Consider the following 12,862-nt stretch of genomic DNA (forward strand, 5'->3'; position numbering starts at 1 on the left):
CTGTGAGTTACAATTGCAACACAGATATTACAAGACTTCTCATAAATTCCAACCACATTTACAACTGTAGAATTTCTTTTAGCTCATTAATATGGAGCAAGGTTTTCAAGCTAAAGATGGCTGTCAAAGATCAAAGGTAGTTGTCTTTGTTAGAAATAAAAGAGTTTAATTTTCCAGCTATCCTCAGAAAGCTTTCTAATGAAATAAATTCCAATCTGATTATTTAATACTGTAACAAAACACAGTGATTGTATTTGAACAAGACAGAATCTCCCTAGGAGCTTTTCTTAGGAACTGCTTTTTTGAAAGCTTTGCTCAGAATTATGGGCCCTTTAGAACCATGAATTGAAAGGGAAAAGGTTTTTTTGTTTAGAGAAAGTTCCTGTTAATTTACATCTCTCTAAAATATAAGTTAATGAATGGTTTTGTTTTATACCCTAAACATCACTCCAGCAGCTCTTAAAAAAATTTCAGTTGTACGGACTGAAAATTTCTGGATGTGGTTTAAAAGGTATTACCCAGAATGTAAATTTTGTGGATGCAAAATGTTTTAGAGAAAGGCTTTCACAGAAGGAAACAGTCAGTGACCTATTGAACTGCTTGGATCCCCACAAGTCTATGGGACCAGATGGGATCCAGCCAAAGGTGATGAGAGAGCTGGCAGAAGAGCTCGCCAAGCCTCTATCATATACCAACAGTCCTGGCTCACTGGGGACATCCCAGATGATTGGAAGTTGGCAAATGTCACACCAGTCCACAAAAAGGGCTGAAAGGAGAACCTGGAAAACTCCAGGCCTGTCAGCCTGACCTCAGTGCCTGGCAGGGTTATGGAGCAGATCATCCTCAGTGTAACCACACAGCACCTACAGGATGACCAAGGGATTAGACCCAGCCAGCATGGGTTTAGGAAGGGCAGGTCCTGTCTGACCTTTGGCCTTTGACACCGTCTCCCACAGCACACTCCTGAAAAAGCTGTCAGCCCACAGCTTGGACAGGGGCACTCTGCGCAGGAACTGGCTGGAGGGCCGGGCCTAGAGAGTGGTGCTGAATGGTGCTGCATCCCATTGGCGGCCGGTCACTAGTGGTGTCCCCCGGGGATCAGTGTTGGGCCCAGTTCTGTTTAATATCTTTATTGATAATTTAGATGAGGGGATTGAGTCCATCATCAGCAAATTTGCAGATGTGGCCAAGAAGGCCAATGGCATCCTGGCCTGTATCAGGAACAGCGTGGCCAGCAGGTCCAAGGAAGTGATTCTGCCCCTGTACTCAGCACTGGTGAGGCCACACCTCGAGTCCTGTGTCCAGTTCTGGGCCCCTCAGTTCAGGAAGGGTATCGAGGTCCTGGAGAAGGTCCAAAGGAGGGCAACTGGGCTGGTGAAGGGACTCGAGCACAGATCCTATGAGGAGAGGCTGAGGGAGCTGGGGCTGTTCAGCCTGGAGAAGAGGAGGCTCAGGGGAGACCTCATCACTCTCTACAACTCCCTGAAAGGAGGTTGGAGCCAGGTGGGGGTTGGTCTCTTTTCCCAGGCAACTCTCAGCAGGACAAGAGGGCACAGCCTTAATTTGTGCCAGGAGAGGTTTAGGTTGGATATTAGAAAGAATTTCTTTACCAAGAGGGTGATCAGGCATTGGAATGGGCTGCCCAGGGAAGTGGTGGATTCTCCATCCCTGGAGACATTTAAAAAGAGACTGGATGTGGCACTCAGTGCCATGGTCTGGTAACTGCAGCGGTAGTGGATCAAGGGTTGGACTTGATGATCTCTGAGGTCCCTTCGAACCCAGCCAATTCTATGATTCTATGAATACTTTGTAATATGGGACAAGAGCTGTGCAGCTCCTGTCCATAAAGGGATCTCCAAAAAAACAACAGAAGAAAACCCCCCAAAAAAACAACCAAAAAAACCAACAAAGAGAAGGTGATTTTAACTTGACAGAGCTAGGGATCCCTAGTCCACATTGCCTCCTACCCTCCAAGTCAATGCATCCTACACCTTTCAGCAGTTAGGATGTTCTATGATGACACTGTACTTAAAATAACAAGCAAAATTGATAAAATAAAACAGCATTTGATAAAAATAATTGATACAATAAAACAACAGAGGAGAGGGACTTGGGAGTGATGGTTGACGAGAAGCTCAACATCAGCCAGCAATATGCACTTTCAGCCCAAAAAGCCAACTGCATTCTAGGCTGGATCAAAAGAACCAAGGCCAGCAAGGCAAGGGAGGTGGGCTCTGGTGTGACCCCACCTGGAGTACTGTGTCTAGTTCTGCATCCCCCAACACAAGGAGGACATGGAGCTCTTGGAACAAGTTGAGAGGATAGCCACAAAGATGATGGAGGGCTGGAGCACCTCTTCTATGAGGAAAGGCTGAGATAGTTGGGGTTGTTCTGCCTGCAGAAGAGAAGGCTCCAAGGAGACTTTATGGTGGCTTTCCAGTATCTGAATGGGCCAACAGGAAAGCTGGAGTGGGAATTCTCATAAGGACATGTAGCACTAGGGCAAGAGGTAATGGCTTTAAACTGGAAGAGGGCAGATTTAGATTAGACATTAGGAGGAAATTCTTTATTGTGAGGGTGGTGAGACACTGGAAGAAGTTGCCCAGAAAAGGTGTTTATACCCCATTGCTGGAAGTGTTCACAGGCAGGTTGGATGGGGCCTTGAGCAACCTGATCTATTGGGAGGTGTCCCTGCCCATGCAGGTGGGTTGGTACTTTAAGATCCCTTTCAATCCAAACCATTCAACTAGTCAATGAAAATCTCCCATTCCCCTTCTAGCCACAGCCAAAGTTAGGGTAAGAAGCAGCATTTTACAGAAACACAGGTAACAAGACTGAAGAACACATAGGTGGCCCTACGTCTGAGAGATAAAGCATTGACCACCAGCAAAATTCCTAAATTTCAACAAGTTACACTACAAGCTGATCATATTTGCAGCAACCATAACCTGGAGATTGTAAAAACTTAAAGTATCAGCGTACATGTGCAGGGGAAGAAGATATCAAGCCCTGGAATACCATAACAATACTAAACTCTTTCTATTGCTACTCTGTTAGTTGAATTTTGTTGATTTCATAGTTTTAGAATAGCTTGTGTTGGAATGAACCATTAAAAGTCATCTTGTCCAACCCTCTGCAATGAGCAGAGACATAATCAATTACATCAGGTTGCTCAGGGCCCCATCCAACATGATCTTGGTGGTTTCCAGGGATGGGTCATCTACAACCTCTCTGGACAACCTGTTCCAGTGCCCCATCACACTCATGGTAAAAAATTTCTCCCTTACATCTAGTCTCAGTCTGTTCTCTTTTAGTTTAAGATCGTTACTCCTTGTCCTGTCCCAGTAGACCCTGCTAAAAGTTTTGTCTTTCTAATAAGTCTCCTATAAATAGTGAAAGGCTGTAAGTAAGGTCTCCTGGATCCTTCTCTTCTCCAGGCCAAACAACCCCAGCTTTCTCAGTCTTTCCACTCCTCTGATCACTTTTGTGACCCTCCTGTGGACCCACTTCTTCAGATTCAGCTTTCTCTTCCAAGTACTATAAACAGCAGAAGACTTTTTCCCATTCTCCACTTCCAGAGACTTTAAATCAGAGGAAGTCCAATTAAATTCTGGCTTTACTTCTCTTTCCATAGTTCTCTTCTATTTTTGCTTCACTTTCTAGTAAATTAAGACAATAAGAAGAGATAGGAAGAAGGAAAACAACACTGAAGTTCTTTGCACTTGTGTAATGAAGTATGCAGCCATGTATTAGTATCTTAGTTTTCTCCAGTGACTTGTGGAAATTATAATACCTTTGGTAGACAGATTCAAAGCTATAAAAAGAATTAAAACAGGATTTGGAAAGGAGAGAATATTCCCCATAGAGTACTATGGGTTTGGGAAAGGTCAAAATTCAGGGTGTCTCTACTCCACAATATTGCTTAAACATATTTTATGTAACTAATATATCCAGGCAATATTACTTTCACTAATTAAAAATACATATGTCTGGATTCTTGGAAATCAGAACAGCAAACAAAGGCAGGTGTTAAATTTAGGCTGTTTGTGCTGCATACAGGATAAAGAAGATTGGCAAAACTCATACCACTGCTCATGGGAAAAAAACACTTAAGTGTGTCAGACATATTTTTTTTCCTAGAATCAACAGCTCTTTACTAAGTCCAAGCTCACTGACAGATACAGATGCTTACCATGACGGAGAGAACAAATTCCATAGCTTTCTTTCCATTTTTGCTGTCATATTCTAAGCTTTGAAAGAGGGAATATGCTTCTAGTCAAAACCACATCATGGAAAACACATATCTTCATAAGCATAGCATTTGGTGAGATCATTTGTATAAAAAGACAAAGATTCTAGTTCTAGTTTCACTTTAAAAGCTTCTGAAAATAGAAACTAAGAAAGATTGGAAAGTGTGTACATGCTTAAGAAAAGAAATTAATACTGCAGCTTCATACAGAGTCTTTTGCAAAATTGAATCAGAGGACCAAAACCATCCAGAATGAAGGACTGCAAACCAAGAACTTCACAGTCAGGACTGACTAGCTCAGTGACAGATACCAGCCCTATAGACCCCTCTAATTTATGTACCACAGTCATAGAATCAATCATAGAAACTGCAGTGTTGGAAGGGACCCATCAGGATCATCAAGTCCAACTCCTGCCCCTGTGCAAGGCACCCCTGGAATCACACTGTGTGCCTCAGAGAGCCCTCCAAATGCAACTCGGGCAGGCTTGCTGCTGAAACCACTTCCCTGGGGAACTTGTTCCAGTGCTCAGCTGCCCTCTGGGTGAAAAACTTCTTCCTAACATCTAACCTAACCTCAGCCTCCTACCATTTTCCCAAGTCCTGTCTGGGGTTACCAGGGTGAAGAAATTAGTGCCAGACCCATCTCTTCCCCTCATAAGGAAGCCATAGACTGCTATGAGCTCACCCCTCAGCCTCCTTTATCCAAACTGAACAATCCAATTGGCCTCAGCTGCTCCTTGTAAGTCATCTCCTCCCAGAGTCTTCACCATCCTTGCTGCTCTCCTTTGGATGCTCTCCAATAGTTTGAGGTCTTTTCTATACTGTGGTGCCCAAAACTGCACACAGGATTCAAGGTGAGGCCAGCACCAGTGCAGTACCATTGTACTGACTCATCAACTCTTTAATCTATTCTAATATCATAAGAATTTAATAATCTGGGTGGAGAGGAAGAAATATAAACTCTGATCTTAAGAGCAAGTGGTCAGATCTCAGCAGTGATAATGCCACTGCTTCAGATCATAAGCTAGCTATTCTTTCTAGCTAATTGACATCCACCAACAAAAATCTGTTGAGATGTCAGCCAACAGGCCATTTGTTTATACACTGCACTACATTTTATGGAATAAGATATTTGGAGGCAAGCTGTTGTCCTCTAGCCAACAGAGAGACTTTCAGAACCACATCTGTACCTGTTTTAAATAGACAGAGCTTCACAGAGTATGTTTGTAGGTAAAGTTTCAGGAAGCAAAGGTTGGACCTAACTGAATTTTTAGTGAAAAAAATGATTCAGCAGAAAGATATGAGATGAGGTTACTTTATGTGTCAGAGATTTACACTGAAAGAATTTTGGCTTTGAATGTATCACTAGCACTAGGTCATTAGCACTATTAAGAATAGTATAACTTAAATAAAGCAGATGCAGTTCTGGTCTGATAAGCACATGAAAAAAAGATGTGCAAAGAGCTTTCACTTTCCATCACTTATTACTTAGGTAAATTCTATATATAATGATGTGGTTTCCTGTCATGTCAGAAAATAGTGAACACAGAAATTTAGGGTTTAAGCACAGTTCTCCTTTGATGCTGTACTCAGCTTTCCAAGAACACTGGCTTGTGCATCTGCAGACTGCCACACGAGGATGCTAGAAAGGATTTTACTAATGGCTGAATAGAGCTTGCCTGTGAAGTCTCAGTTTAACCTAGAAAATGCCTGTTGATTAGACTCACAAGATGCCACTTTTACTGCCTGAGCTGTCAGCTAGAATAAAGTGAGTTACTTATTTCACAGCCTTTTAAAATTGTATATGCTTTTTTTTTCTGGCTATCTACTTCATTTCTTAAGACACTTGCACTTCTTCATTAAAAAATTCTATGGGTCCTGGAAAGAGCTGTGTGGCTTCACCCTGTCAGGCTCCAGTGATATAAAAAGCATTGCTCTATAAAAACATGCATTATTATTGTCAACAAAATTCTGGTTTGGCATGTATGCTGATCCTTGTTACTTTTAACAGCAAAAGCTCCAAAAAGAAAAGGATTGATATGACAAAAAATGAAGGCCAGAGTGTAAATACACCAGAATAGGAGGGAGACTTAAAATATGGCATTTATAAAAGATATACTGCAGTTTAGCAGCATGATGTATTTCTTATTGAATAATTCAGGAGAATCTGGTTCAGAAACCTAAGTGCTAATTAGCCACAGCAACATACTTATTTAACAAAAATGTAAGAACTAATTAATGACCATTTCCAGTGGCAAAAAATGAAGTTCTCTAATTTATCTCTGAAAAAAAAAGACACTAGAAGAGAAACAAAATGAAAGGGGAGCTTTAAAAGAAGAAAGAATTTCAAAGGCTAGGTTCCTGTGGGCATTTTGGTGCCTAGGGCACACTGCTCTGGTTAGCCCTTGGAACTCATCATTGCAAGACTGAGATGATTATTTCTCTTTAGGAGAAATCTTTTCTATGGCAGTAAACATTTTCTAAACTGAGGTGTGCTACATTTAGTCTGAGAAAGCAGCACAGCAGAATCTGTATTTTTTTTTTCAACTAAAAAAGGGACAAACTGAGCCTGCACAATTCTTTGCAACCAAGTTGAGAAACTCCTCCAGCAGCTGATTACACAATACTTTGCTAATATATATTTTTTGCAGTTTAGTACAGTACATTATTTCACAACTGAAACATAAGGGTATACAAGACCTATTTATAGAACTTAGAAAATTTTATAACATAGGCAAGCCACTAAATTATACGTAAATGGAGAAAGGTTTTTTTTTAATGGGAGTTACAGTGTGCTGAGTAAAACTGTTGGCACTGTTATGTCATATTATCTGCAACACTCATTTGAGTCAAATTACAAATCCAACAGTAATACAACAAATAAACTTGAGCTAATAAGCTATAAAATTTCAATTGAACACTTCCATTAAACATACATGTAAAACACACCTTTAAATTAAATGGTACCTGACTCAAGCATTTTATCCTTCTAAATACTGCAGTGACAGCAGCAGAGTATTTCCATAACAATGCTAAAACTGTTAACCTGTGTTCTGTGCATGTTTTAAGTGATTAGCAGTACTTATCAAGGATAGAGAAGGACAGATGTTTAATTGGCAGTTAGAACACAAGAGAGAATTCTCAGTTGTCAAGTTTCAGGCGACAGTTCAAGAGTAATACATGCCCATAGCTACAGGCAAGTCTCATTACTGAGCTTTAAATGCTTACTTAAGACCTCCTTGATTAGTGAAGTATTGAAACTTATCTACTCTTGCCTCAGAACCTGAATTTACTTCTGATTTAGGTATACACAGGAATGCAAAGACAGGTCTTTATAAGAAGGTAGTCTCAACTAAAAATCTGCAAGTCATGAAGATGATTTACATTTGGGAGAAAAGTCACTGCTTGTGGACTCAGCTGAAACTGATGAAATGTTGCACAGCACCAAACATCAGAATCATGCCAAACAAGCCTGCCTGCAAGCATGCTTTTCCTTTAAAGAGAAATTTGCCTTTTTAATTTCCAGAAACCCATTAAACTTAAAAAAAAATAAATATTTCAGAGACAGATCCATAGATATGACTGCAATCTTCTTCCTGTTTTTGCTTCTTCACATTCATACTGACACATTATTTCTTCCTTCCTTAGCATCTGCTTACGTATGTGCATATTTTATCATAAAATATGACCAAAATAAAGCCTCTACATTCTTATTATTATAATTTATTTCCAGTATCTTCACTTCCAGTATTTGACACACAAACTATGTGAAACCAGAAGCTCTACAGTTTCTGAATTTTTGTGAATCCTTATTTTGAAAGCTGCTAGCTTTTAAGAACATAATGTTCTGCTGGCCATCTTTTTTCTCTGCATAGAGCCCAGCAGCCTGGCATTCAGTCATCTTCACTTCTATGAAGTGGGCTTCTAGCTCTCAAAAAAGGCTGCTCTAGGTGCCCTTTCAACACTGACATAGTAACTATACAGTGAAATGAAATGGGGCCACTGGTAAACAGCTTTTGTCTATCTATCTGAGAAAAACTAACATAAAAGTCTCTGGAAAAGTTTAAGATGTTTTAGAACACAGTGTTTATTTGGAAACCAGATGAAAACTATATTTGTCAATGGTTCTTTCTTCTGCTGCTGATTGAAATTTATTTCTTTTTTAACTTACCAGGCATAATAATATTTGAAAAACCTAGTTTCCTTGTTATGGACACTCCATGGGTAAACATGGATGTATACTCCCTCCTGATTTGTTCTATGTCTCCATGAAGCAATTGAAGAGAAACTGCCAGACCTGAAAAGGAAGGGAAAAACATGGAAAAAATAAGATATTCAAACAAATTATGGTCATCACTACTTCTTAAAGATTTTATATATACTTGCACGTGTGTATGTGTTCCTGAGAAGTCAAAAAATTCAGAGGTAATTCAATAAACCAAGTCAACCCACCTCAACTTTGTTATGTATTGTGAAAGGGTACCAACATGCAGAAATAAATAAAGACATGACAATAACTACCCATGACTAACCCAGTACAAAGTTATATAAGTTATTAACCCAAAATCTGAAGCAACAAATGTTAATAAATCAACAGAGCATAATCAATATTTTTCACTTAGGCACAGGAATTTCATAATGACTGAAACTAGAGTTTTTTCAATAATCATCAAATATAATCAATCATGCTCTTTCCAATGTTTGCTAGAAGTTATGCAAAATGTAAGGATACCATATAATAATTTTCCAATATTTAGTCCCCTAGAACCAAGGAAGAATAACTTTACTGTATTTGGAGTATAAAAAAATGCATTAATTATACGTAGCTATACTTCATTATACTTATAGTGGCTTTCCAATACCTGAAGGGGGCCAACAAGAAAGCAGGGTAGGACTTTTTGCATCAATGTGTAGTGAGAGGACAAGGGGCAATACTTTAAAACTTGGTGACGGGAGATTTAGTTTACATCTGAGGAAGAAATTCCTTATATGGTGAGATACTGGAATAGGTTGCCCAGGGAAGATGGGTTGCTGAGGGAAATTGTGGAAGTCTGTTCCTCGGAAGTGTTCAAGGTCAGGTTGGATGGGGCTTTGAGCAACTTGATCAAGTGGGAGGTGTCCCTCCCCATGCAGGGGGGTTGGAACTGGATGATCTTTAAGGTCCCTTCCAACCCTACCCATTGTATGATTCTGTGATGACAGCTGAGACTACCAAAAAGAACAGGCATGTCTTTCAGTTATTTCATATATATTTACTGAGGCAAGTGTCAGGATGATACAGCTTGTGCAGATTAATCTTCTCTGACCTTCAACATCACTGCAGCATATCAGGTGTCAACATACAGATCAAGGAGAAGATAAGAGCAAACTCTTCCTGTACACTGAACAACTGGAGATAAACAGACAACTCAGAGTCGTAATTAACTTTAGATTAAGCTTAAGTAAATAACATGTGGACACAGACTGAATGACAAATTCATCAGTCCTTTGGGGTTTGGAAGACATTTCCCTACAATGATGTTACTATTTAACCAAATAAATTTATTTGAAATTTGATGGTTCTTAAATCAAAGCTTGAAAAATCTGTCCTAAGCACTGCACTAAAAAAATTGGAGATCTAATTAGCAAGAAAACTTTTGTTTTTTATCTTACTTACACTTACATTTTATTCTTTTGTCAGCTTCAGATAATGTGATACTCTGACCAGACTTCCATTCTCTAATGAAACCTACACACCTCCAACTGACTACATAAACAAATCTTACCAGGAGAAACATTCAGTAAAGTCTATTTTAAGGACTGTATTTTTTGCCATGGACATTATTTTATTAATGGGGATTAATTTTGTTCTTATCCGATTAACAACTTTTAGGAAGCAGTGGCAATTATTACTGGTGTAGACAAGACAACAAACCACACTGTGGCCAACTGATGGTGCAAGAGGTTGGTAAGAAGTCATACGGGCAAGACTCATGTGAGAAGGTTTTAATTGCTGGATGGAAATAGCTAGGCTAGGTATAGATCACTTACAAATAAGGATATTTGGCCCACCTCTGTTCTTGTTTCTTTTATATTTTAAGAAGTTGTTATACATACATATGTATATTCATGTCCTCCTTATGCCCCAATTGCACTGTTTCCTTGGAAACCTAAAAAGACATTTGCCATTGCTCCAGATCACATCAACCACAGCAGCATTATCAGATCTTGTACATCTCCTAGTGCTGAGTAAAGTTACTGTCTTTTCTGAACAAAACACTGAAGACCTCAAATCTAATTAGCACCACAGTTTTCTTTGGGTACAAATTTCACAGATTTACTTTAAGAATTTTATTTAGTTCAAAAATGAGGTAAGTGTCAAAAAACCTCATTGAAGGCAAAATAGTTTTAACTTAAGAAATAAGCTGCCTGTCAAGGATTTGAAGCACTTGCTCATGCAAGGCCAGAAGCACATTAGAGCTCTGTGTTTCACAGAATTCACTTACAAAATGAAGAACTGTCTTTTCATTTCCAAAAGCAAAAAGAGAAGCTCTCAGTGAACACAAAAGATAGTTTAGTCATTTTACCCATAGTTTAAATACATCTTTGGAACACAAATGGAATGTATCCTCCAGCTCTTCAGAATAACGAAGATCACTGGATTAAAGATAGCAAAGTTAATAAAAATTGTTATATGGTGTAAACAGTCTGGTACACTGGAAAGAGTGAAAATAAACCAGAATGGAAACAGAGGAATGGAATCAAGGTTTCAAGTAAACAGTCTTTCCACCAAGGATCCAGCTGCTTAATCAAAAAGAAATTTACAAGAAGGGATGCAGAAGATATGATAAATCTTGAAAAAATGCTTCAGTTAGGAGCATAAGGACTCTAAGTAATTAATGAAAAGAAGGTGACCCCCTGTTAAGTGTTCTGATTGCTCTCTCAAATTGCCACTAATTTTTCTAAGGAAACTAGGGCCCCCTGCATTAAGGGGTTGAATGCTGTTACTGAGGTGTGACACCCCACTTACAGTATAGTTTGCTAGAATTCCCACTGAGTAGTTGCAATGAGGATCTTGCAATGGGCAAAAGGAACACAATATATATGAAAAGCCAAGACCTTATTTACAGTCCTAATGAAAGTTATACTAGCCTAATCAATAGTTATTATTAGTCCATTTACAGTGATACTAACACACTCCAAACAAAATACTATTAAAATTACATATAATCTTTTCAGTATCTATTCCATATTTACCCTTACACTGTCCCTCTGGACATTAAGGTCAATGTTTGCAACCTGAGACAGTGTTGTATGGTGACCATGTTACCAGCATCCCAAGTACTTTGACATTACAAGTAGGATGCTGCCTGTTCCTTCTTCCTCCTCCTCTCTCTCTCACTCTCTCTCTAAGTTCCTCTTGGAGTAATTTTTTATGTTTGTTAATGTGCTTTACATCTTGTCTCTTCATTGGTCTGCAGGTCCACATTACATCTTAATTAAATATTTCATTCAGAAACCTGTTTTTATCCTGTTCTCAAGGTTACACTATTTGATGAGCAGTAACTGGCCACTGATTAGTTATTCTTAGATCTAGAACATCCCATCCCAGTGCTTTCAAGGCTTTAGTTATGGTCACATGCCTTCACTCTTCTATGTTCCATTTTAGTCTAGGGTTATAGATAGCTAACTCTACACAGAATACCTACATACGTGTCTATTAAATACAAAACACATACACTAAAGTGGGTCACACCACACAATTGTACAAAGCAAAGAATGAGCAAAAGTAATGTAGATACAATTTATTATTTTGTCCTTAGATACATGCTTTTGTAAGTCAGAACAAATCTCCAGGCAAGCTAAAAAAAGTCCAGATAGCCAAAGACAGACAGGTAATTACAACTGTTGTCAACTAATCCCAAAGCCTGTGGCCAGTTACAGGCCACATCAAGCCCTATAAAAATACAATAGATTTGCCAAAGAAAATAGACACTCATCATAACTGAGGAGCTATGCATCTGAAATAAAAGTCATGGGGAAGAGGTACTTTAAAAATATGGAAAAATTCACATGTTACAAGGGACTGAAGGTTGTATCCTTATTATAAATCAAGTTATTTGACTACTTATTAGAGTTAACTAATATACTAACATGTCACAGAGTGATTAAAATCTTCAGGATGTTGCACATTCTACCAAAGGGGAGAGGGACTCCAGCAGACACATATGAAAAATGAAGTGGAATGAAGAGGAACCAACTGATATTCAGCACTATCTGAATTTTAAGAAAGGTAATAAAATAAGGCATCTGTCTAAATAAAGCTGCCCAAGGGTGTTAAAAGTATGCAGAAAGCATACGGATATTCACATTTCTGGTAGTATTTAAAGTGTCTAAGTTATCACTGCAAAGATAATAGTATTTGCCACATTGTCATTATGAAACACATGATTTATTTATTCAGTGAGATCTGGGGAAAATAATTGTGTAAGTCCTGTGCACTTTTACCATTGAAAAATCTATATAGTAAATCCCATGTACTACAGTCTGGGAAGAGAAAGGAAAAAAAGGAAAGGTAGATTCAGTCCTTGCTTGCCTTGCTAAAGACTTGATTGTGGCTACTTTGAATTATCA

At 38.8% G+C, this 12,862-nt stretch overlaps 1 protein-coding gene across 6 annotated transcripts in view; it reads right to left on the reverse strand.

The window, feature by feature from the left end:
• The window catches only part of DOCK4 (dedicator of cytokinesis 4), a 233,927-nt gene that overhangs the window by 94,596 nt on the left and 126,469 nt on the right, over window positions 1–12,862 (reverse strand). For all 6 annotated transcript variants that reach the window (XM_071733657.1, XM_071733658.1, XM_071733655.1 and 3 more), the window contains exon 13: window positions 8,421–8,546. In XM_071733657.1, the coding sequence (XP_071589758.1) occupies window positions 8,421–8,546 (126 nt within the window). The remainder of the gene's footprint in view (window positions 1–8,420; window positions 8,547–12,862) is intronic.

Source organism: Heliangelus exortis, chromosome 1, assembly GCF_036169615.1.
Source record: "Heliangelus exortis chromosome 1, bHelExo1.hap1, whole genome shotgun sequence".
In the NCBI taxonomy this organism is placed as follows: Eukaryota; Metazoa; Chordata; class Aves; order Apodiformes; family Trochilidae; genus Heliangelus; species Heliangelus exortis.